This window comes from Brienomyrus brachyistius, unplaced genomic scaffold (genome assembly GCF_023856365.1).
Source record: "Brienomyrus brachyistius isolate T26 unplaced genomic scaffold, BBRACH_0.4 scaffold38, whole genome shotgun sequence".
Lineage (NCBI taxonomy): Eukaryota > Metazoa > Chordata > Actinopteri > Osteoglossiformes > Mormyridae > Brienomyrus > Brienomyrus brachyistius.
The window spans coordinates 1,732,214-1,755,807 of record NW_026042313.1 but is presented as its reverse complement, the minus strand read 5'-3'; the positions used below and the strand labels follow the sequence as shown (position 1 = coordinate 1,755,807).

Genomic DNA, 23,594 nt, shown 5'->3' with positions numbered 1-23,594 from the left:
CACTGTCAGATTGTCACATCATCCTCCAGTTGTCCCTTGTCACCCTGGATGCACATTGAGTGTTTGGTAAATATTTTATCTTGTAGTGTTCCTGATTTTTTCCTGTGTTTTAACTTGCAATTCTCAAATTTCATGACTGGCATCCGTGGGGACGATTAATTAAACCTGCTAACTCTGCACTTCAATTTCAAACTGTTGGTAACATGTTGACATGCCCGGCCCGTCCGCTCCTCATGTGTGCCACGCCCCCTGATTATCCACGTGTGCTTCCCTGATCGTCTCCAGCTTTGTCTGCTTACTCTGTGTTTTTAAGTCCTGGTCTGACCTGTTTCCCTTGTCCGTCATTGATGTAAGTTGGCATCTGATGTTTCCCGTCCGAAGTCCTTTGATTAAACTCCCGTTTTGCCCCGTATTTGCCTGTCCGCTTGCTCCTTGCATGCCTTACCCACACGATCGCCTGCCTGCACCACCCCGATCGTGACACATGTGTACATATTTTTGTCTGATCTTTTCACCACCAGGTGGCGATATAGCAACTCCAGAGTTATTGATGGCTAGGACAAAAAAAACACAGTAACACAGAGGTGTAGCTAAAAATTCTGGGCCCCTGACAGAATGTCACCTTGCGCCCCTCTGTCGAATTTTACATACTGGGAGAGAGATTTGTTGAGCCATCTTCCAATCTATTCCAATCCAGCTTCATTTGAAAAGCACTTTAAACAACTTTATGGACCAAAGTGCTGCACAAAGGAATAAATAATAACATTCACACACTTAAAAACGAAGTAAAAGAAATTTAATAAGAACCAAAACATTAAATGTGAGTAAAAGGCCATTAATAAAATTTAAAAAAATCAATTAATAAAGAAAAGGCTAAGATTAAAACAAAATTTACTATTAAAATTAACATCTCACAACGTGTCAAAGGTGAAGGAGAAGAGATGAGTTTTAAAAAGAGATTTAAAAACGGACAGAGAAGAGGCCTCTCTAATGTGAAAAGGCAAGTCATTCCACATTTTAGGATCTGCGACTGCAAAAGCTCGATCCCCTCTAAGCTCACGCTGAGTCTTAGGAACCGTCAGGAACAGCTGATCAGCTGACCTGAGAGAGTGGGTGGGGGTGTAAGGGTGAAGCAGCTCACAGAGGTAGGGTAGAGCAAGACCACTAAGGGCTTTAAAAGCAAATAACAGAATTTTAAAATGAATCCTAAAATGTACGGGCAGCCAGTGGAGTGAGGCTAAAATGGGGGAGACATGCTCATATTTCCATGTGCGGCAGCATTTTGAACCTTCTGGAGGTGAGTAATAGTGGAGCCTCTAACCCCAACATAGAGGGCGTTACAGTGGTCCAAACTAATACCGACAAAAGAGTGGATTACTGTCTCAAAGTGCTGCCTAGAAAGAATTGGCTTTATTTTGGCCAACTGCCTCAATTGTAAAAAGTTTGACTTGACAACTGACCATATCTGAGTGTCAAACTTAAGGTTGGTGTCGACTTTAACCCCTAGGTGTTTGATATTTTTCCAAGGAACCTAAAATGGAGTGGAGGTCAGAGGAGTGGAGTTACCAAAAACCAACACTTCTGTCCATTACCTCCCCACTTTCTTGTTAGTTACAATATTTGTTCTGCATTACTGTACTGCTTTGGAGCCTTTTGATATTAAGATGAATAACACAGTGAAAAAAGAGACAGATGCATTGACAGCAGTTGTGGCCACACTTTGGACTGGGAGTGTAAGAGCAAAGGAAACTGAATCCACTATGTTCTGTCCTGTAAATTTTTATTAAACAACACATGACACACATATGAGTCCTGTTTTAACTTTCAGGGCTGATGGTCTGCAGCCTGGCTTGTGGTCTACAGTGCAGAGCAGGTGAAGTCACTGTGCTGAGCCCGGCATTATGGTAATGATGCAGCCTTTCACACTGACCAGTGAGAAATAACCTTGAAAATAACCTTGCTCTTTGTGGTTCTCCTTTTGGAAACATCTTACCACCAAGAAACAGACTAAACGTATCTTCTACTTATCAGTCATCAGAAATGTCATGCAGTAATCAGAGGTTAGACAGCAAAAATGACTTTTGTATTTTTATCTTTTGTCATTCTTTTATCCAGCGACTACTACTTCTCGTCGGGGTCTGGAGAGGGTGGGACCTGTCCCAGGAAGCACAGAGCACAGGCCTGCATGGGATGCCATTCCACACAGACAAAAACAATTAAGATGCTCAGATTTGCCTCACTGTGTGATTTTGACTGAAAGATGAACTAAGCACAGTCTTGTGTGTATAAAAATGCGTAGATTCATTTAACTTTAACAATGAGATTCAGCAACATGACCTTATAGTGTTAATGATCGGTATCTTACTGGTATTAACTGAATTATGCAAAATTCTACATTATTCCATATTATTGCTCCCAAATTGTTCATACTGACTAAATGTAATTATTGACATCCTGGACATACTGCTTTTTAGGTTTGAATTTAAAATGTTAGTAGACAAATTCATGCTGTCAATAACATCTCACTTGCTCACCCCCTTTTAGATAAAAATACCCTTTGTGGTTTTTCTAGTGAAGCAGAGGGCCTGAGCTGAGGACCTGACGGTTGTGTGGTTTTCGCTCACTGAGACGAGAGACACAAACACCCTGCTCTCAGTCGGTCAGTCTTCCTGTAAAATGCAGAGGTGAGACTGCTAGTGGAAAATTACTGACTGCAGCGTCAACAACACATTTAAACAGCAGCACAAACAAAATGTTCCACAAATGCAGGACATCTGTATGCTTACAGCACACATCAGACACGCTGACCCTCAGCACTGAGCTCCTCCAGGCTCTGTGCTCTCCCCCTTCTCTTCAGTCTCTACACAAATCACTGCTGCTCCAGTGAAGATCCTGAATTTTGCAGGTGATACTACTACGTTTGCCATCATAACTGAAGGCGATGAGTCTGCCTACAGACTGGAAGTCGTACAGCTGACTATCCAGTTATGAACTTACATTATCCCAAATGTCCACATGCTTAAACTCCTCTCATCATCAGGGAGGAGCATCCCTTGGCACTGTAGAGTAGATGGATGAGATAACAAGGCTGTCATCAATTTTATGTGACTCCTCTCACCCCCCCAGCAGACTATGGAGGCCCAGAGCAGCTCCTTCAGTAAGAGACTCAGACACCCAGCGTGTGACAGAACGGTACCGCAGGTCATTGGGCCCCACAGCAGTCAGGCTTTATAATCTGCACTCTGCTCATTGAACTTTTCCTCTGTTCACTGTCTTCTGATACAGTTTCTATCTGCTGCTGATCTGCAATATTGTTCCTCCTTATTCACTGATGTGCAGTGTTGCATTGAGCCAGTGCATTATTCCCCTGTGTGGCAGCTTCCTTTGGGAGGCTAATATCTTGCACATGAGCAATAATGTTACATGCAATAGGATTGTGTATAAGTTAAGGATTGTGTATAAGTTAATTTTAATATTCCTATAATATTCCTGTATGTAATATATTCTTATATTTTGTTTCTATTATTACCCTATATTTATAAATACATACATTTCTTTTACATTCATAATGATGTTGTTTGTTGTTTTGTGCCCCACTGCTCTTGTAACAAGCCTCAGTCTTGACTCTCCCTTTTAAGGTCTTGGCCTTAAATTACACTCGATATAGGTGGTGTCGTCCCCATCACCCTGACCAGGATACATGCTGTAAGATTAATGGATGGTGTTTATCTGTGTGATGAAAAAGAATGTGAATAAAACAAAAATGTACCATTATAAATAGGATCCCTAAGATGTGTGGTGGTTTCAGATGTGGACTGATGAGAATTTTGTTCTGTTGTGAAAGCTGTACATTCTGTTCCATGTACAGGGTAGTGATATGTAGCAATCATGTGCTCCAGTCAAATGTCCAGCTGCATGAATAATAATGGTGGCTTGTTTGGATAAAATAACTTAGGCTGAATACTTCAAAGCGTGACCTGGGTGAGGCAGAGAGGAAACAGGGTCTTACAAGGAGCAGGTATTGTTCTCTCTGTGTGGTTTTTACTCTTTGCAAAGTGAGCCCAGCACAGTGCAGTCAGTGGGTCAGTCTTCCTGAGCTGCATCTAACCAGTGGAAACATCTGCAGCACTGCAGAGAAGCACTCAACAGACAAACAAACCAAAACAGCTTACAGCTGTATGTCACTTTTGGACAGAGGTGGACAAAGTACACAACTTCACTACTTGAGTTAAGTATAGATACTCCTCGTCAAATAATACTCAAAGCTTTTCAGTTCATTTTTTACTTCAGTTAAAGTACTGGAGTATTTGCATCTAAAAATACTTAAGTATTCAAAAGTACATTATGTTTTAAATGCAAGACATTTTTCAGAACCTAATGACTCCTGAACACCCCACTGAATACACTGACTGGCTTGTACATCTTGTAGAATAAAAAGCTTGTGGAATATGATACAATGACGATAGAAACACAACTGGCATAACAAAAGTACAGCCATTGTCATTTTCATCTTATTTAACACCCCCCACCCCACTCACACAAAAGAGCATGCTAGTGTTCTTACAGAGCCGTAGCAGTGTGTGTGTGTGTGTGCATGTGTGTGTCTGTGTGTGTATGTTTGTGTGTGTGTGTATGTGTGTGCATGTGTGTTTGTGTGTCTGTGTGTGTATGTTTGTGTGTGTGTGTATGTGTTCGTGTGTGTGTGCATGTGTGTGTTTCTGTGTCTGTGTGTGTTTGTGTGTGTGTCTATGTGTGTGTATGTGTGTGTGTGTGTGTTTGTGTGTGTGTCTATGTGTGTGTATGTTTGTGAGCCAAGTAACAGGACAGGGAGCAAGAAACAAAACTCCTCTTTCTTAATTATCCACATCGTTATTAACGACACAGGTATATATACAGGTACATATACAGGTACATGTATATACTCAAAAATACATACAGTACACAACATTAAATGAAAAACGTAATTTAAGAACACTTGAAATTTTCATTCAGTTTCTTTCATCTGTTTAATATAATCGATCAGTCCCTGTGCGTTTGCCCCAAACCATTCAGCATGGTACACAAGGGAGACAAGTAAGCATGTGTCACATCAAAGAACTGATTGCAGCAACTCAGCCATTCCACAACATTAAAGCCGCTTATTCCCCCCCATGCCATGAAGAAATTATCTCTGTGGCTCCCCTCTCCCCCTCCCTCAGCCCCCAGTCTGGCTTGAACATTTGCACTTCCAGTAAAAATGCGCCCCAAACACACTGACACCAAACTCCGTAAAATCCTGTGATTCAGTCTCAGAAGCACTGGCTCCCCTGCCCTCCTTCTGAACATTATTAAAGCTACACCCTGAACACTCTGTGTGACTGACATGAATGAGAAGCATCTTTATTCATAATCTCTGTAGCGGAGGTCAGAATACAGAGTGTCATTATTCCCGTCTTTCTTCTGTCTCCTGGGTTTTGGCTTCTTAAGGTTCAGGGCAGCGTAATTCAGTGTGTCCTCGTCATTGCACTGTGGAGACAGAGATGGCAGAATTGGATTTAAAAAATCGGTTTGCTATTACTTATATGCACAAATAGCACTTAAAATGCTGATCCCAGGATGGAAATCAGTCTGAGGTTCATTTGTTTTACTGACGATTTGTAATTTGAAATATTTATTACATACTTGCTTGCGTGACCATTCCACTTTTGATATATCACTGTTCTTTTCATCTGTTTAAAATATATAACACATCAATATATTATTTAATTTCACACAGTATCATAAAGTGGTCAGATAACATTCAGAATTTTCAAGCAATCAACATCCTTTTTGTCTCAAAAATGAAAGTAAAAATGACTTCTGTCAATGTAAGTGTGCTTGTTTGGATATGTGTTATTTGTTCTCATATATCATATATAATAAAATTGCTATAAAGGAGATCTTGGTAATAAAAGTTATTGATATGCAACTTATTGCAACATGTATATTTCAATAGATTTTGCAAAATATGAAAGATATAATACAAAAATGTAAATCTTACAGTACAAAAAGGTTTATATAAATAAGGTGAGATTTAATAATGGATTTTTAAACTGTATTACCTGCAAGAGTGGTTTTAATATGAAAATTTTATCTATCATAAAACAATTTTATATTTCTATAATTTGTTAAAAACTACATTTTGTCCTTCGTCTGAGTGCATAAAGCCGGGCAGCGTACCTGCACAGTGTGTACAGGTCAGTTTACATCTTATACAAATGAGAGCAACGTTCAGAATAATGCTGCAAGATAAAACTATCAGCAAGCCAGAGTGAAGAGGATCCAGCAGCTTCTGAAAGCCTGTAACAAAGAGATAGATTTCAGCATAATGATATAGAGACACATTTCCCATTTGCTTACATTACATTAGTTAAAGATCAAGTCTATAACACATTACAGCAGTTGTTTTGTAAGTAGTCCAATTTTAACATGAACTTTATTTGCATTTTAACAATTTCTATTGTCATATTTGAAATAATTATTAAATTAACATCTGTGTAATTAAATTTAAGCACTTAAATTAGAAAATTCATTACATTAAAATAAGAAATAAATGTCTTAATAGCAGAATAAGCTAAATAAAACTTTGAAGCAGATATACTCTCCACACTGGGTGCTACCATCTATATCCAGCTGTGTGCCGTTCCCAAACAGCATCTCCCCACACTGGGTGTTACCATCTATATCCAGCTGTGTTCCGTTCCCAAACAGCATCTCCCCTCACTGGGTGTTACCATCTATATCCAGCTGTGTGCCGTTCCCAAACAGCATCTCCCCACACTGGGTGTTACCATCTATATCCAGCTGTGTTCCATTCCCAAACAGCATCTCCCCTCACTGGGTGTTACCATCTATATCCAGCTGTGTGCCGTTCCCAAACAGCATCTCCCCACACTGGGTGTTACCATCTATATCCAGCTGTGTGCCGTTCCCAAACAGCATCTCCCCACACTGGGTGTTACCATCTATATCCAGCTGTGTGCCGTTCCCAAACAGCATCTCCCCACACTAGGTGTTACCGTCTATATCCAGCTGTGTGCCGTTCCCAAACAGCATCTCCCCACACTGGGTGTTACCATCTATATCCAGCTGTGTTTCGTTCCCAAACAGCATCTCCCCTCACTGGGTGTTACCATCTATATCCAGCTTGGTCCCATTGCCAAACAGCATCTCCCCACACATGGCCACGGCGCAGTAGTAAGTCCCAGCATCGGAGAGGCTGAGGTTCCCCTTGGGGAGGCTGTAGACGCAGCTCCGTGTAGGAGATCCAGCCTCAGGGCTCTTCTCACACTCATCACTGCTGTTTCCGTGGCTGTAAATGACTCCAGGAAGGGATTCTCCTGATCCATGTCTGAACCAGTAAACACTGTGTTCTCCTGCACAGCTCCCAGTCTCTATCGTACACTGCAGACTCACAGAGTCTCCTGGCTGCAATGTGTCAGACACAGGCTGCTGTACCACAGTCCTGCTGTTGGAGTCTTTACCTGAAAAGCAAAATAGTCACGATGACAGCACTTTGAGAATAACAATGGAAAATACAGATCCTCAAAAATTGTTCTTACAGATTTTTGGGAACTGAATCGATGTTCTTCTAGCCATCCAAGAAATCAGTAACTTCTTGGAGAACAGCTGACATTCTTTTCTCTTTTTATTGTATTACTGCTTATTAGTATATATCAGGTAACACTATACATTAACTGCACCTACATAATACCTAAATAAAAATTATATGATAATAACAAACATTATAATTATATAATGTCTTGTATTAATGTATGAAGGTAGATGAATATAATTAATTTCAATTCAAAGAAATGAAGTGTGTAAAGTGTACTTTATATTTTCATGATTTTCGTGACTTTACATTTGGTTTATGTTGCCCCTTTTCCACAGGAAGGTATTTATTGTTTTTGCATATTTAGTTCTTGATGTGTTTTGGTATTTTTGAGCATTTTGCTGTAGTACCTGCATGATTTAATTCAAGAGCCGAAGAGCTGTTTGCCCATTACTAGTTTGTCTATCTTTTAACATTAAAGAAAAAGTATACATAGTAAAAGGAATTACTTGGTTTGGTAGTTGCTCCTATTTATTTTCTTATGCGCACAAAAGTAAGTTTTTCTGTTCAACCATAGCACTACAGCGAAAAGCAAAATGTCATGGCAAATGCAATTATGCTTCATTCCAATACACATTGCTAATTTTTCATTATTATTACATTTAGTCAGCATAATATCTTCAAAGGTTTCATGATTTAATCTGCAATCTTCTGGCCTGAAATCTTTTCCTGCTACACTGAAGACTCTCTCAGCGTGTGCAGAGAAAGCTGCAGCCAAAGGGTTGGCATCCTCTGATAAACATGGTTGGCTCAGGTATCGGTGACATTATGTGAAGCTTTCATGGCAGGAATAGGGTCTAGTTTGACTTTTGATGCAGGAAAAGTGTTTGGGACGTTTCTTAGGTTAGAAACTGCAGTCACTGCAGCCAACACTGACTTCTAAGGAGAGACACTCAGCTCTTCCTATGAGCAGATCCACCATGGTGCACAAAATGACAGTTTATTATTTTAGGTGACACTTCAAATGTTGCATTATTTCATTCTGAACAAAACGACATTTTTATAACAATGATGTATAACAATGTTAATGTGTTTATGTATAATTCATATTTAAATTAAAGTTCATATTTTAGTTAAAAGCTACACCTACAGTACGTATATGAACTTGAATTTGAATCCAAACCCTTTTTCGTTCTTCTTCTTTAAATTCAAATATAAATTTCAATGCCACAACCTGTTTTCAACCACAATTCAAATGTAATTCAGATTAACAAAATGAACTGAAATTCAAGTTCATATGCGTATTCAAAATCCTGAATTTTAGGATACGTATTTGAGAATTTCATTCTCAAATCAGTTCTGAATGGTGCACATCCCTAGTTCATATCTTAAATTATGCATTTTTTTTCAGAGTGAATACACACTGACTGCTCAGATAAATAACGTCAAAAAATAATTTTCTTTCGTTGCTTAAGATTTTTGCACAGTCCTATACTGTATATAGCGACTCAAACATTTTTTTATGTTATTTCTTTTAAAGAGGCTGCAATGTGTAACATTAACATCTGTATAAAGAGAAGGTTAGGCGTTTTGGCTGACAGCAAGCAAAATGCAACAAATTGTATAATAATAATAATAATAATAATAATAATAATGAATGATTTTGTTTGATGTTTAGAAAAACATTTATGGAACAAAGCAGACAATAAGGTATCTTTGCTAATTTTATATCGACAAACAACTAAACTGTCAAAATTATTTTGCAGGGAACAATCTTACTGACATTATAATAAATCAAATATGAAAATAGCTGGAATCACATTTACCTGTGGTTATGACAAAGGTTCCATTCCCAAAGGTGACCTCATGAAGAAACACAGCAGCACAATAATACACTGCAGAATCTGACGGCTCCACGTTAGAAATAGTGAGGTTAAAACTCCCCTCTGCATTCAGTAAGGAGTAACGTTTTATGCTTTTATATTTCTTGTAAAATTCACCAGGTACGTAGAGAAGTGCTTTCGCCATGGGCTGGGGCTTCTGACCAGCAGCTTGTTTGAACCAAGCAACATAAGAAACATCTTCTGGACAGAAGCATGTCAGGGTCACACTGTCTCCAAGCTGAACCCTCATCAGGTGACTGGGCTGAACAACATCTGTAGTCAGTGCAGTGTCTGCAAAAATAGAAAAACAAAAAAATCATAATCAAATAAGACATATAATAGTAATCTAAATAACTATTAACTATGATGAAGATTAAATGGCCAAATTCCACTGATCACATCATATAGATAAATGAAAATATTAAAATCCAAAAATAATTTATATTTTAGGGCCTTACTAATGAAAATGAGAAGACCAAAGAGTCTGAACATCTTTGTGGTTCCACTGTTTAGAATAAACTGCTCTGCTGCTAAGTGAGAGATCATGGTCGTGGTCGGGATGAAAGGGCAGGAAACAGAGAGACACACATCAGGCTGATCTGATTGGCTGTTCACATGGGAATTTAAGTAATAGTGAAAAAGCATTTTAATGTGCACTTACATGACGTTTATTAATTTACTCCTTAACATCCAGTTAAAATGAGAACAATTAGATAAACAGGAGCAGATTGTAGCTTTACTGCTTACATTTATATTCACACATTTGCATTTAAAAACAAGCATTTTAAATGATGTACATGATAGTAAATAGTGAATCAGTTTATTTGCCACTCTACACATTACATTGGCGCCCATTATAAGGAACTGTACAGCGACATTGCAGTTCCTCAGTTGCTTTGATGCATTTCTGGAATCACCCTTAACATCTGCAAAACTTCATATGCGTATTCAAAATCCTGAATTTTAGGATACGTATTTGAGAATTTCATTCTCAAATCAGTTCTGAATGGTGCACATCCCTAGTTCATATCTTAAATTATGCATTTTTTTTCAGAGTGAATACACACTGACTGCTCAGATAAATAACGTCAAAAAATAATTTTCTTTCGTTGCTTAAGATTTTTGCACAGTCCTATACTGTATATAGCGACTCAAACATTTTTTTATGTTATTTCTTTTAAAGAGGCTGCAATGTGTAACATTAACATCTGTATAAAGAGAAGGTTAGGCGTTTTGGCTGACAGCAAGCAAAATGCAACAAATTGTATAATAATAATAATAATAATAATAATAATAATGAATGATTTTGTTTGATGTTTAGAAAAACATTTATGGAACAAAGCAGACAATAAGGTATCTTTGCTAATTTTATATCGACAAACAACTAAACTGTCAAAATTATTTTGCAGGGAACAATCTTACTGACATTATAATAAATCAAATATGAAAATAGCTGGAATCACATTTACCTGTGGTTATGACAAAGGTTCCATTCCCAAAGGTGACCTCATGAAGAAACACAGCAGCACAATAATACACTGCAGAATCTGACGGCTCCACGTTAGAAATAGTGAGGTTAAAACTCCCCTCTGCATTCAGTAAGGAGTAACGTTTTATGCTTTTATATTTCTTGTAAAATTCACCAGGTACGTAGAGAAGTGCTTTCGCCATGGGCTGGGGCTTCTGACCAGCAGCTTGTTTGAACCAAGCAACATAAGAAACATCTTCTGGACAGAAGCATGTCAGGGTCACACTGTCTCCAAGCTGAACCCTCATCAGGTGACTGGGCTGAACAACATCTGTAGTCAGTGCAGTGTCTGCAAAAATAGAAAAACAAAAAAATCATAATCAAATAAGACATATAATAGTAATCTAAATAACTATTAACTATGATGAAGATTAAATGGCCAAATTCCACTGATCACATCATATAGATAAATGAAAATATTAAAATCCAAAAATAATTTATATTTTAGGGCCTTACTAATGAAAATGAGAAGACCAAAGAGTCTGAACATCTTTGTGGTTCCACTGTTTAGAATAAACTGCTCTGCTGCTAAGTGAGAGATCATGGTCGTGGTCGGGATGAAAGGGCAGGAAACAGAGAGGAAACAGAGAGACACACATCAGGCTGATCTGATTGGCTGTTCACATGGGAATTTAAGTAATAGTGAAAAAGCATTTTAATGTGCACTTACATGACGTTTATTAATTTACTCCTTAACATCCAGTTAAAATGAGAACAATTAGATAAACAGGAGCAGATTGTAGCTTTACTGCTTACATTTATATTCACACATTTGCATTTAAAAACAAGCATTTTAAATGATGTACATGATAGTAAATAGTGAATCAGTTTATTTGCCACTCTACACATTACATTGGCGCCCATTATAAGGAACTGTACAGCGACATTGCAGTTCCTCAGTTGCTTTGATGCATTTCTGGAATCACCCTTAACATCTGCAAAACTGTAAGTGCATTTCCCAAAACAATTCGTGCAAACAGCACCACACAGATGGACTGTCTACAAAAAAGTCATAGAGGCCACCAGCAGCCCGCATACCACACCGTAAGGCCATATGTTAGGATGCTATCTATGGCAGAGCAGTAGGAGGCCACCAGCAGCCCGCATACCACACCGTAAGGCAGCATGTTAGGATGCTCTCTATGGCAGAGCAGTTGGAGGTCCCGATCAAGAAATCCGACAAGTTACCCCGATAAGCCAGTAAGCCCGCTTCATAGAACAGGCCACAGGACTGGTTTGGGTGAGATAGTCCGAGTAGTAGGTAGAAATCAGGATGGAGACTGAGTGTGGGTCTAACAGGTGAGCAGATGTAGGACAGAATGTAGAGCCCTCTAGTGGAGTGCCTGTGCATGACTGAATGTATGGTTTGGGTCTGATGGTCTGAATAGTTGGTAGAAATAGGCACCTTCCTACCTGATGTGGTAGGTCTAGATAAGGGGTCACCAACATGGTGCCCCAAGGATGCCCCCAATGACCACATGAGTTGCCCGTGGACCTGTTCTATAAAATAGCACAACTCACCAGCGAACATCATCTAAAATTTAATTTTATCCTGTTTCTAATCTATCACATTTGCATTTATATAGATTTGAAATTGAATATAAAAAAGCATTTAAAACATGTTTATCATGCATGAAGTTTAGACATGTTTAGGAGGGCGTTTCAAACTGATATCAAACTTCGTATGGCTCAGTACCTGTGAAGTAGCTCTCCGTTTTAAAAAGGTTGGTGACCCCTGGTCTAGATCTTGCAAGTTTGTTTGTACTGGCTGTGTGAACATACTGTATCACTGTTAAGAATATGCAACACAGCCTGAGTTGGGGATCTGCTGTATGCATCAGTAATATAATGCTTTGTCTTTCTCTAGGCTGTTCATTAAGACATAAAGCCTGAAAGTTTTCTGAATGGCATTAATGAAATTGAGCACTGCCCCCACCTGCTGGCCAATTTATTAAAACACTGAAATCGCTGTCTGCACAGGCTGACGTGTCATTTAAGTCTGATAATTTTCTATGAGTCAAACGGCAAGAAAATGACAAGAAGTTAAAAACATGGAGTTAGATGAAGGAGAAAAGATTACAAATTTGAAGATTATGAAATCAGGACATGTCAGCTAAGTCAGCCAAGGTGAGTCTTAAACATATGGACGGAAGTATGAGCGCTAAACTTAAACGGGTTCACTTGTAACCGCTGCCACCAAATTTCGTTAAATTGCTGGGGAGGTCCAGATACATGAGACAGGAATAGAAGGATTATTCTTTATTAATATACAGACGAGGGTTACAACCCTCCCTAGGGCAATAGAAGGGGATACCTGCCACGGGACATTCTAAAACGCTTAATGTGAAAATGCGTAACGTAACTTAATGTATCAAAACAGCCACCACAAATCACCAAATTTCTCGCGAATGTATCTGGCTATAAAGACTTACCTGACAAGAAATCAAAACCGAAATGCTACGAATATGGACTTTTTTTTTATGGGCGTCAATGGAGAGGAAAACGCTTGACGTAAGATGAAGTCCATATTCCTAGCATTTCGGTTTTGATTTCTTCCCTGGCATGGGTGACGGGTACACCACGTTCCCCAAGCCACGTTAGCCTCGAGAGAACTGCCCGGAGAAACCGCTCACACCAGCGCTGCAACCCGATCTCCTCCCCTTTTAAACACACATTTCTATGGCGTTAAATTAATGCCAAAAGTCGTGCGCATAAAAACCACGCGCGCATGCGCTCGCGAACAGAAAATCCATGCTCTCTACGCGCTCGCGATTGCACAGCACTCACTCGCTCGGCGTTAAATTAGTGCCAAAAGTAGAACCACGCGCGTGTGTGTGCTCCAGTGCTGAAAACCCATCCCCTCTACGCGCTCGCGTCTGCACAGCACTCGCTCGCTCGAATTTCCCACTTCGTCTTACCATATATAAAAGAATGGGCCAATGTAGGATAAATTGCATTGTGAATATCATTTCTTAATACAACATCACACAGCCAATTTAATAAATTCAAATCGTGGGAAGAGCGCTCGTCAGATATTAGTTCTCGGGTTAGTGTTAGCAGACTATAGGCGAAACCACCTTAAGTGCTATCTGTTAATGTTTATTAAATTAGCATTAGAATGGAGAGGTTTTTAATATCTTTTGTCCTTTTAGCTGCTAAATACACTCATTATTAAAGCCATAAAGCTGTCTGCCTGCTACATTGGAATCTCCACTGAGTAAGTGTTTTTTATGGCTTTTATTTAACTTTATTTGACTCGGGTCCTTAGATCTAATGTCATGCTTCTTCACTTATATTGTTTGTGACAAGGTTTACCACGGTCAAACAGAGCAGCCACTACATCATCATACATGAACAAGCACCTCACAAAACAAAAACATTTCATTTTCATAATTAAAACTTTTGAATGGTAGGCCTAGTGTGTGGATCAGAGACCAGATCTTGACACCTCAATAACTATAATTTGTTCTGTGAACAGCTCAGATACCACCTTCTCGAAAGTCTTCTGCATAAAATAGAAATGGGATTCAGCGCGACTCCACTAAATTTGGATTACCTGGAGTTCCTTTGTCATCAGGAGCTGTATCTTCTGCAGGCCCTGTCTAATCACATTGAAGTACCTCCTGCTATCACCCTGGCTTTGCAAGAGCTCTTTGACCTTGTGAGGGCACATCTGGAACGTCCAGCCCCATGTGTCACACCGGAAGTCGCTGCCACCAATAGACGACCCAAGATTTTGATTGAAGAACAACGTTTGAAAGAAATGTTCCATACTTAACTTCCTGTGCCTTGCATAGCCACACTGATGGGTGTTTCAAGAAGAACAATCTTAAGAAGAATGAAAGAGTATGAGCTCTGTGTTAGGGACACATATAATTCCATCAGTGATGAGGAACTTGACAATTTGGTTTCTTCTGTCAAGAATGATCTACCAAATGCAGGCTACAGGATGGTCAGAGGGAGGCTGCAGTCAATGGGCTACAGGGTTCGGTGGAGAAGAGTTGCAGCCTCCATGCATAGGGTTGATTCCATGCGCATCATATCAAGGTTGTCAAGTCTTGGCTGTGTTGTACGCAGAATGTACCAGGGCCTTTGTCTCTAGTACACGTGGACACAAACCACAAGTTGATCCGGTTTGTATTACCAGCAAATTTATTTGAAGTAAACCCTGGGTGGATTGGTGTGAGGTGGTGGTGGGGCTTTGGAGAAGATTTCCTGCCGATCAACACTAGCAACTTATATCTATCTGTCATGGATGTCTCGGGACTCAGGACTTGGGAGGAAATAGTTATTACTACAAATTGTCACCCCCCCGCCCCCCACAGAAACTGGATCTGGCTATAGTGGGAAAATGTTTTTTATTTTTTTTTTTTTGTGAGAACTTGAAAACAAAACAAAACTTGGAAAAAATATATGCTCATTCACCAATTTTCTAATCTGGGGTCTAAAGTGGTCAGGCTTGCAAGTGTATTTGGTTATTTGTCTATCCTAGCCTGTTGCAGTGTATATTTCCTGTATATTTTGCATGTAAAAATGTTGTTTGTTATGTCAGTGCTTAATATTATCATGTAGTCTTCATGAACTTTCTTCATCTTGGCCAGGGACTGCATTTGAAAAATAGGCACTTGACCAAATTTGGCACATTTTCAGAAATGCCAGCAACAATACTGATAATGAACACCCCTCTAACTGACTCTCAGTTGGTTTAGAAAAAAGACTTTTAAGAGAAAAGAAAGCCTTCCTTTGGTTTTGCATTTTTCTCTTATTTGTTGGCTGTGCACAATATATCAGAAGAATACATTACAATTATATTAGTTAAGAAATAACAGATTGCGTATATACAATATTAAGGTGATAACAACAACCCTCACTGTCTCTAGGTGCTGCTTCAGACAGGGCATTCTGCAGCAGGGACACCACCCGTCGTGCAGCATCCTGCAAATCTCCCTATCACAACAGCCCACATAACAGAATAACATTAGTGTATGATTCAGTAGGGCTAGTCCAGGTCTGGAAAGTAGTTGGGCCAGATTTTCAAACCAAGAAATTTAGCTGGGCCAGACATTTTCAGCGGCCCAGTAAGCAGCAGGTAATGGCATTTTAAACAAACACAAATCAAGGTACATTATTTTAAAAAACTACAACTGAACAGAATCTGAGAGCAATATTTTTTTTTCACTTCTGAAATGAGAAAAATATTTTGGTCGTATCTGACCTAGACGCATCCCAAAGAAAAAAAATGCCTATTAGATGGTAAACTGCCAGACATAAAGAAAAAGGGAAAAATCGTCTATAATCATCATCCGCTTATACTGCGGTGATCCATTTCACCCACACAGGCATGATCACCATAAGCGGTTTCCACATTTTTGTCGAGGTGACTATTCACTTTACCTCTGCTTTCTCTGACATCTTCCTGATTCTGCCGCCAACAAGGGGCTCATAGGGTGGAGACTGAGGGTGTTAAACAGACCAATCTTTTGTCATTGAATGCAACAAATAATATATTTATCTGTCAAAAGTCCAGCACCAGGAAAAGCAACAGAGTGACAGTAGAAACTGCAATAATAATGGAAGTGCGCCGCCCTACAGGGAAGGAGGAGTGATGGGAGTCCCGGTGGTGGCTAAGCGCGCGTGGGGAGAGGCGTCGTACTGTGAGGCTTCATGAACTTCCGATGGGGCAGTGCTGTCATACAGCGGGGAACCTGAGAGGGGCACTGTGGCCGGGTGCAAGAGCCCTGGGTAATGAGTTGTAGAGCTGCGCAGGAACTGAGAGCCCAAGCTGTTGGACATTCCACTGGACTGGGAGACTGGGGTGAGTGAGGAGGAGCTCATTGACCACAAACTGGGATACTGGCTGTGTGTGAGCAATGGGGTGGAGATTAAGGAAAGACGTTAAATCAGCATACAGTGTTGCCTGGAAACAACAACAAATATACTACAGTGTCACTGTACTAAAACAATATCAAAATAATGCCTATTTTTTATTCATTTTACTTGTAGAGTGCAAAGTACAAAGGAAAACAAAGAGTAACTATGGCGAAATAAATCAAAGCATGTCCCAGAATGCAGTGATGGGCCTGAATGGATCAGGACAGAAGAAGGTGAAAGACCTGTTAATGAGGTGAGACGATGCAGACACAGGCCAGGATGTGGGTATAGGCGAGAACAAGAGGGAAGACGGGGGCCCGAGACTCAGCATGGGGGCAGGTGGGGGAGGGGAGGCACGGGCTCACCTGGAGCTGCTCCCGGAGGTGCCGCTATGACTCATGGGTAACATGCCGGAATGGGACGGCACCTGTAGGCTGGACCAGTTGTCATGGGAGGGCAACATGGACAGACAGGTAGACGAGCTGTCTGAATAAGCAGCTGCAAGTATAAAACAATAAATGAAGCAGGTATGTGGTGGGCAGTGTTACAGCGTCCTTAATATGGTCAATACAGAAAAGGCATGTTATCATGTTATGTGTATACTGCCTCCAGTTACTTAATGCCTAACTTTAATACATTGATTGATTTGTTCACTGCTGCAGCCTGTGTCAACTTTCCTTTCAGACAGATGTAAAGTCCTTACTGTTTTTGTTCTGTGTAGTTTTTTTTGAACCGCATATGGCTGAATTCTGTTAAACCTCAGACTGAAGAAAATTGTGTTAATTGAAAAGCAAATATCAAAAACTCAGTCTGCAGGAATGTTTTTCTGAATATTTCTGTGGACTTTTGGAAATTTCACGAAATTCCATCGCTCCATTACATAAACACTGAGTGAGATTTCATTCCCATTACTGCAACGTATGAAGAGGATTATGACTTATTACTTTAGGTTATCGGACTGAGTGAGTTTTGGAAATTTGCTCTTCGATAACTGAAGCAGTGCTGTGAATGCAGAGGTTATATGCGTCGCATAATCAACAGAACTGTATGTTTATGTCTTGTCTTAATTATTTTGATTAAATGTCTGACTATTCCCAATATGTGTGAACATACTTGGCCAAATAAAGCTGATTCTGATTCAGTCAGAGGGTAATCGTCGGTGTGCTGTACTATCGTGGTAACCCACACAGAGAGCTTAGGACCATGATTTCAGTGTGTGCTTGTGTGAGGGGACAGGCAGGGCGGCTGGTCACTGGGTGATGCACTCCTGTGGGTATAGGGGCTGGGATAGGGTGCAAAGCGGTTACTCCTCAAGGAGGAGTAACGGTCACAGCCGTGGGGGGAGGAGAGGGAGAGGGTGCTCCCAAACTGGGGGTGTGGGTTTGATGAAGAGCAGAGAGACCCTGAGTCTGGGATGAACCAGCTGCCTACTGAAACGAAAGCGGATAAAGACAGAAACTAGAACCTCAAACTAAACAACACAAACAACAATATCAAGTTATATTCAATCATTAATATATACCGTTATATATTTAATCTAAACAATAATAATAAATATCGTTCCGATTCAAAATATCATTTACGGGTGAATCTTATGACTTGCATTGGGAAACAGGAAACGGGCCAAGCTGCAGGGCCAGTTCAAAGGCATAGTGCGAGGCGCCCAGAAAGGGGGCGCGGTCTGGGCGGAGTCAGCTAAAGAAGAAAAAGGCCTGACCTTTTTCTGGATGCTGTGGACTGTGTTTGTGTGTGAGCTGCAGCTGCATGTTCCTTACATTTTTTTATTAACACCAGCACCGTGAGGTTTGGCCTGGACTGGGTCCTGTCCTGCACGGTTGAAGACATGTTGACTGATGGTCAGCCCGTGTTCTGTTGGATCCCACAAAAAGGAAATGGGAATCCCATTTGGATCGGATGCTGACAGTTGAAAAAAAACTCATGTCTGTGTGTTATGAAAGAATATCAATAAATGTTTCCGAAAGGGGATGACTCATTTGGTAATTATTTACGGCTTATGTTATGGCTGAGAAATTTACAGTCTTTACTAAAGTCTGACTTCTTTCGAGTCACCTTTAATATAGATTGGACACTCTCTATGCAATGTGCAATACTTATATAGATGGTACATGTTTACTTGCTTGCACAGATGGTTGATTAGGTAATTAGTGTAAGTGTGTGTGTGTGTGTGTGTGTGTGTGTGTGTGTGTGTGTGTGTGTGTCCAATCGCATGTATGTCCAAGGTCCATAGTAAGTAATATACACTGATCAAGAGATGCCTGAAAGTGGATGAAAGAGGACATTAGTGGGGGTATCACTTAGTGTAACGGGTGCAGGAAAATGAGCAGGACTGCAAGCCATATAATGACCCACTGTCCTTATCTAGCTCTTAATACAGTATGCATACAGTGATGTATCTACAATGGACAGCTACTATAAGCAGATAGCACAGTACAGGTGCTTAATCTGTATGCTATTTCCATCCATCCATTGTCCAAACCGCTTATCCTACTGGGTCACAGGGGGTCCGGAGTCTATCCCGGAATCAATGGGCACGAGGCAGGGAAGAACCCAGGATGGGGGGCCAGCCCATCACAGCTCACACTCACACACCATTCACTCACACATGCACACCTACGGTCAATTTAGCAAGCTTTGTGTGGTAATTGTTTGTATTAAAAATACATTGGACCTAGTCAAATTATTATAATGAAGAATTAACATCTAAAAGCTGCTAGCAAACCGTGGGAAAATATTTTTTCTATTTTCTTGCTGCCATCTCGTGGCCGAAAGTAGGTACTACAGTTTGAAAACAAATGATTTCTTGCCGAAATTGCAATACCTACTTTTAACCACGAGATGGCAGCAAGAAAATACAAAAATTATTTTCCCACGGTCTACTAGCAGCTTTTAGATGTTAATTCTTCATTAAAATAATTTGACTTGATCCAATGTATTTTTAATACAAACAATTACCACACAAAGCTGCTAGTAGACCGTGGGAAAATAATTTTTCTATTTTCTTGCTGCCATCTCGTGGCCAAAAGTAGGTACTACAGTTTGAAAACAAATGATTTCTTGCCGAAATTGCAATACCTACTTTTGGCCACGAGATGGCAGCAAGAAAATAGAAAAATTATTTTCCCACGGTCTACTAGCAGCTTTGTGTGGTAATTATTTGTATTAAAAATACATTGGACCTAGTCAAATTATTATAATGAAGAATTAACATCTAAAAGCTGCTAGTAAACCGTGGGAAATTTTTTTTTCTATTTTCTTGCTGCCATCTCGTGGCCAAAAGTAGGTATTGCAATTTCCATCATACGTAAGAGGGCCTGCCCATCAGAGTAATGTACATCCTGTGATATGTATTGACTATCAAGACAAACTGAAACACGATGTATTAGGCTGTCAATGAGTACTGGACTAGGGTGAAAATCTGCCTGATAATCTACCTATTAACTAGAAGAGTACAAACTGGAGACGGATCCCCTAATACAGAGGGATTAACGTCTGTGCCACATCCAGAACCATTCAGTGTAGGAGTCTGGTGGTTCTACTGGATACTGACAAGTACCCAGCCCCTTTGTTCCCTCTGATAATCATCAGTCCTCCTCTGAATGCCTTCACCACTCTATTCCTGAATAGGTACACATTTAAATATGCTAGCAAGATCAAGGTATTGGGATAACCGTTAGGTTCGCTGTTCAGAGAGTTGCAGTGAAAACCATCATACACAGTGGCCCTTTCTGGATAAGATTACCTCCCTCTGATCTAAGGGATCAAGATCAAAGCAAGGTGCATTGCAATGTCTGACACCCAGCACACTACAGCATATAAAATACAGGTATCCATCGCCTTCCGCATTTGGAACCAGGACCACTTGTTGCAAGTCAATTTGGGCGTATCTCAAGTTATACGAGAGAGGCAAGACATTAAGGACAGTATACACAGTACTGAAATAATAATGTACATATTAAACCATAGCACTTAATAAAGAGATACTGCACTTACATTTCACAAAAAAAAAATAAAGCACAGATTGCACTAAGAAATCAAAAGAGGCATGTGCTAGCAAACAGTGGGAGCTGAGGAAGAAGCAGTGGTGAAATACTTTATTGTACAGTACAGTAAGTTTCTTTTTATAGAATGAAATAGCATACAGGGGGCGGCATGGTGGTGCAGTGGTTAGCACTGTTGCCTCACACCTCTGGGACCCGGGTTCGAGTCTCCGCCTGGGCCACATGGGTGTGGAGTTTGCATGTTCTCCCCATGTCATCGTGGGGTTTCCTCCCGCAGTCCAAAAATATGCTGAGGCTAATTGGAGTTACTAAATTGCCCGTAGGTATGCATGTGTGAGTGAATTTACATTTACAGTATTTGCCAGATGCCCTTAGCCAGAGCGACTTACATAAGTGCTTTGAGACTCTGCGATGAATTTCCGATGCTAGCTCAATAAGGACCCAGGCTATGAATACCATCTGTCTGAAAACTCCGTTAAGAAAGTGCAGAATTTTTTATTTTTTATTTTTATTTAAACACACACACACCAGAAAAAGAGCCGAGTGTGAATGGTGAATGGTGTGTGAGTGTGCCCTGTGATGGGCTGGCTCCCCATCCTGGGTTGTTCCCTGCCTCGTGCCCATTGCTTCCGGGATAGGCTCCGGACCCCCCGTGACCCAGTAGGATAAGCGGTTTGGAAAATGGATGGATGGGATAATAATAAATTTAACAAAATAAACATTTTTAAGGATTTGTAAAATAGAATTAATGTTGAGTGTGTAAGCCACCATGTTGAAATTACGTCACAGGGGCAACTCGGACAAGAAGATTCTGTCAGACATTAACGTCATAAAAGAGGCGTTTCCAACGGGAAGTGATGTTTTTCATGACGTTTTTGTCCGAGTTGGAGTGAAATAATCGAACGCACCATGTGTTCCTATTTGAAGAGAATATTCTATTTTTATTCTAAGGAACTACAGAAAATCAGCTCTGCATGTGATCTCCCCTTTACTGCTCGAGCAGGGCACATGCACATCAACAAGTGTCAAGGCAGCAAGTGCATGCAAACAACTTCTCAGGACGGTTACAGTATAGGACCTTCAGAAAGAGCCAGACTGCGGCGTCATTCAGAGATTCCATTGTCTAAGGCTTGCACTAAAACATTCCAGCATATTTAAACAAAGTAGTATGGCACCTGTGTCAGAATCCCTCCCTGCCTTGTCCTGTTCTCTCTTTGTTGTCCCCATTTAGCCAGCACATGTCACTGGCCATCCTGACTCCCCTTTTGATTGTGGGTTTTAAGGATATCAGTGGGTCTGTGTTTTCATAATTGTCCCCCAGGCCACCATGCTGCTCAGTCCTTGATTCCAACTACAGTTGCAATCAGGTGGTTCTCAATCTACTAGGACTGTATAACAGGATTGGCCACCTGTTCTACCTTTACTCCTTCAGCCGCATTCATGAGTCAGACCTATAGGTTATTCAAATTTCGTCCTGCCAAATTTACCGGACAGGAGGTGGACACTGCAAATGAATGTGTGAATACTCCAATACCTACATCTTTACAAGTTACCTGAAGTGGTTTGGTAAATGATTGTGAGGTTGGAAGTCCTTCTTGATGTCTGTTTGCAGCTCATCCACCAGCAGCTGCACGAGTTGTCGCTCCCAGAGGGAATCCCACTCTCGGTCTGCTGGAGGGTCCATCTCACTGTAGCTGGAGTATGTTTCCATCAGTCACTTGGCGTGGGGCTCACAGAATTTACCAGACTCCTGTTTAATCTGACGCACCTTAGTCCAGTCCATGCATCTGGGGAACTTCTCTGAAAATCTCTGGCAGATTCTTTGCAGCTATGCTTGATATTGGGTACTTGCCGCAACTAAGTAATGGGTTGTTGAATCAAAGTCCCCTTCCATGTCAAAAATAACCCCATTTTAGGGTTTTGTTAAAAAACTGGTCTAATTTGGATGCAGAGGTTCTGCACGGAAGGCCCAGTCTCTGAAGGGCTGTGGCATAGCGAGGCCTGTTCTGCCTGGAATCCGGCAGGTCACTGGCAACATCCCCCAACTCCTTCATCTATAAGGTCGGGAAACCAGAACGTTTACTCCCCCTTATGGATAAGGACATACCAACGTTGGGGCAACTCCTGCTGCCTGAGTCTTCAACCAAGTCCAAAACAAAAGTATACAATGTTAGGAAGGGTAATTCAATGGTATGAGACTGAAACTAGAAACTGTAAATCGGATGGAGTTAAATAGCAATACTGTGGAAGAGGCATGGGAATTTTTTAAAAGCACATTGTTGCAAGTGCAAAAGGACTTCATACCTGTTTCCAGCAAAACTAAATCTAGGAAACTGCAACCAAGCTGGTGTCATGACCTGCTTGTACGATCCTCGTGTGTGCCACGCCCCCTCATTAACCATGTGTGCTGCCCCGATTGTAACCAGCTGTTTTCTGTCAGTTTGAGTAGTCCTGTGTATTTAGTCCATGTTCAAGTCTGTTTCCCCAGTCCTGTCATTGAAATCTCTCGCTGTTGGTACCTGTTTTCGTCAATAAACCCTCATTCCCGACTCTCCGTTTCCCGGATCCTTGATTCCTCGCTTCCTGCCTGTTCGTCCAGCACGCGATGTCACAGGTGGTTTACTACGAAAATTAAGAATAAAGTCAGGAGCAAAAGGGCTTTCTTCCACAAATGGAAATTAACTAATGATTTCAAAATAAAGCAGGAGTATCTAAGTGTA

The 23,594-nt window shown here is 40.6% G+C and overlaps 1 protein-coding gene across 1 annotated transcript in view; it reads right to left on the bottom strand.

The window, feature by feature from the left end:
- Positions 1–5,216: 5,216 nt before the first annotated feature.
- Positions 5,217–23,594, bottom strand: part of LOC125722423 (uncharacterized) — a 41,017-nt gene continuing 22,639 nt past the window's right edge. The window contains exons 2-5 of the mRNA XM_048998582.1: positions 7,152–7,502; positions 6,199–6,318; positions 5,662–5,708; positions 5,217–5,505 (exon numbers count right to left, since the gene is read on the bottom strand). Coding sequence (XP_048854539.1) covers positions 5,380–5,505; positions 5,662–5,708; positions 6,199–6,318; positions 7,152–7,502 — 644 coding nt within the window. The 3' untranslated portion in view covers positions 5,217–5,379. The remainder of the gene's footprint in view (positions 5,506–5,661; positions 5,709–6,198; positions 6,319–7,151; positions 7,503–23,594) is intronic.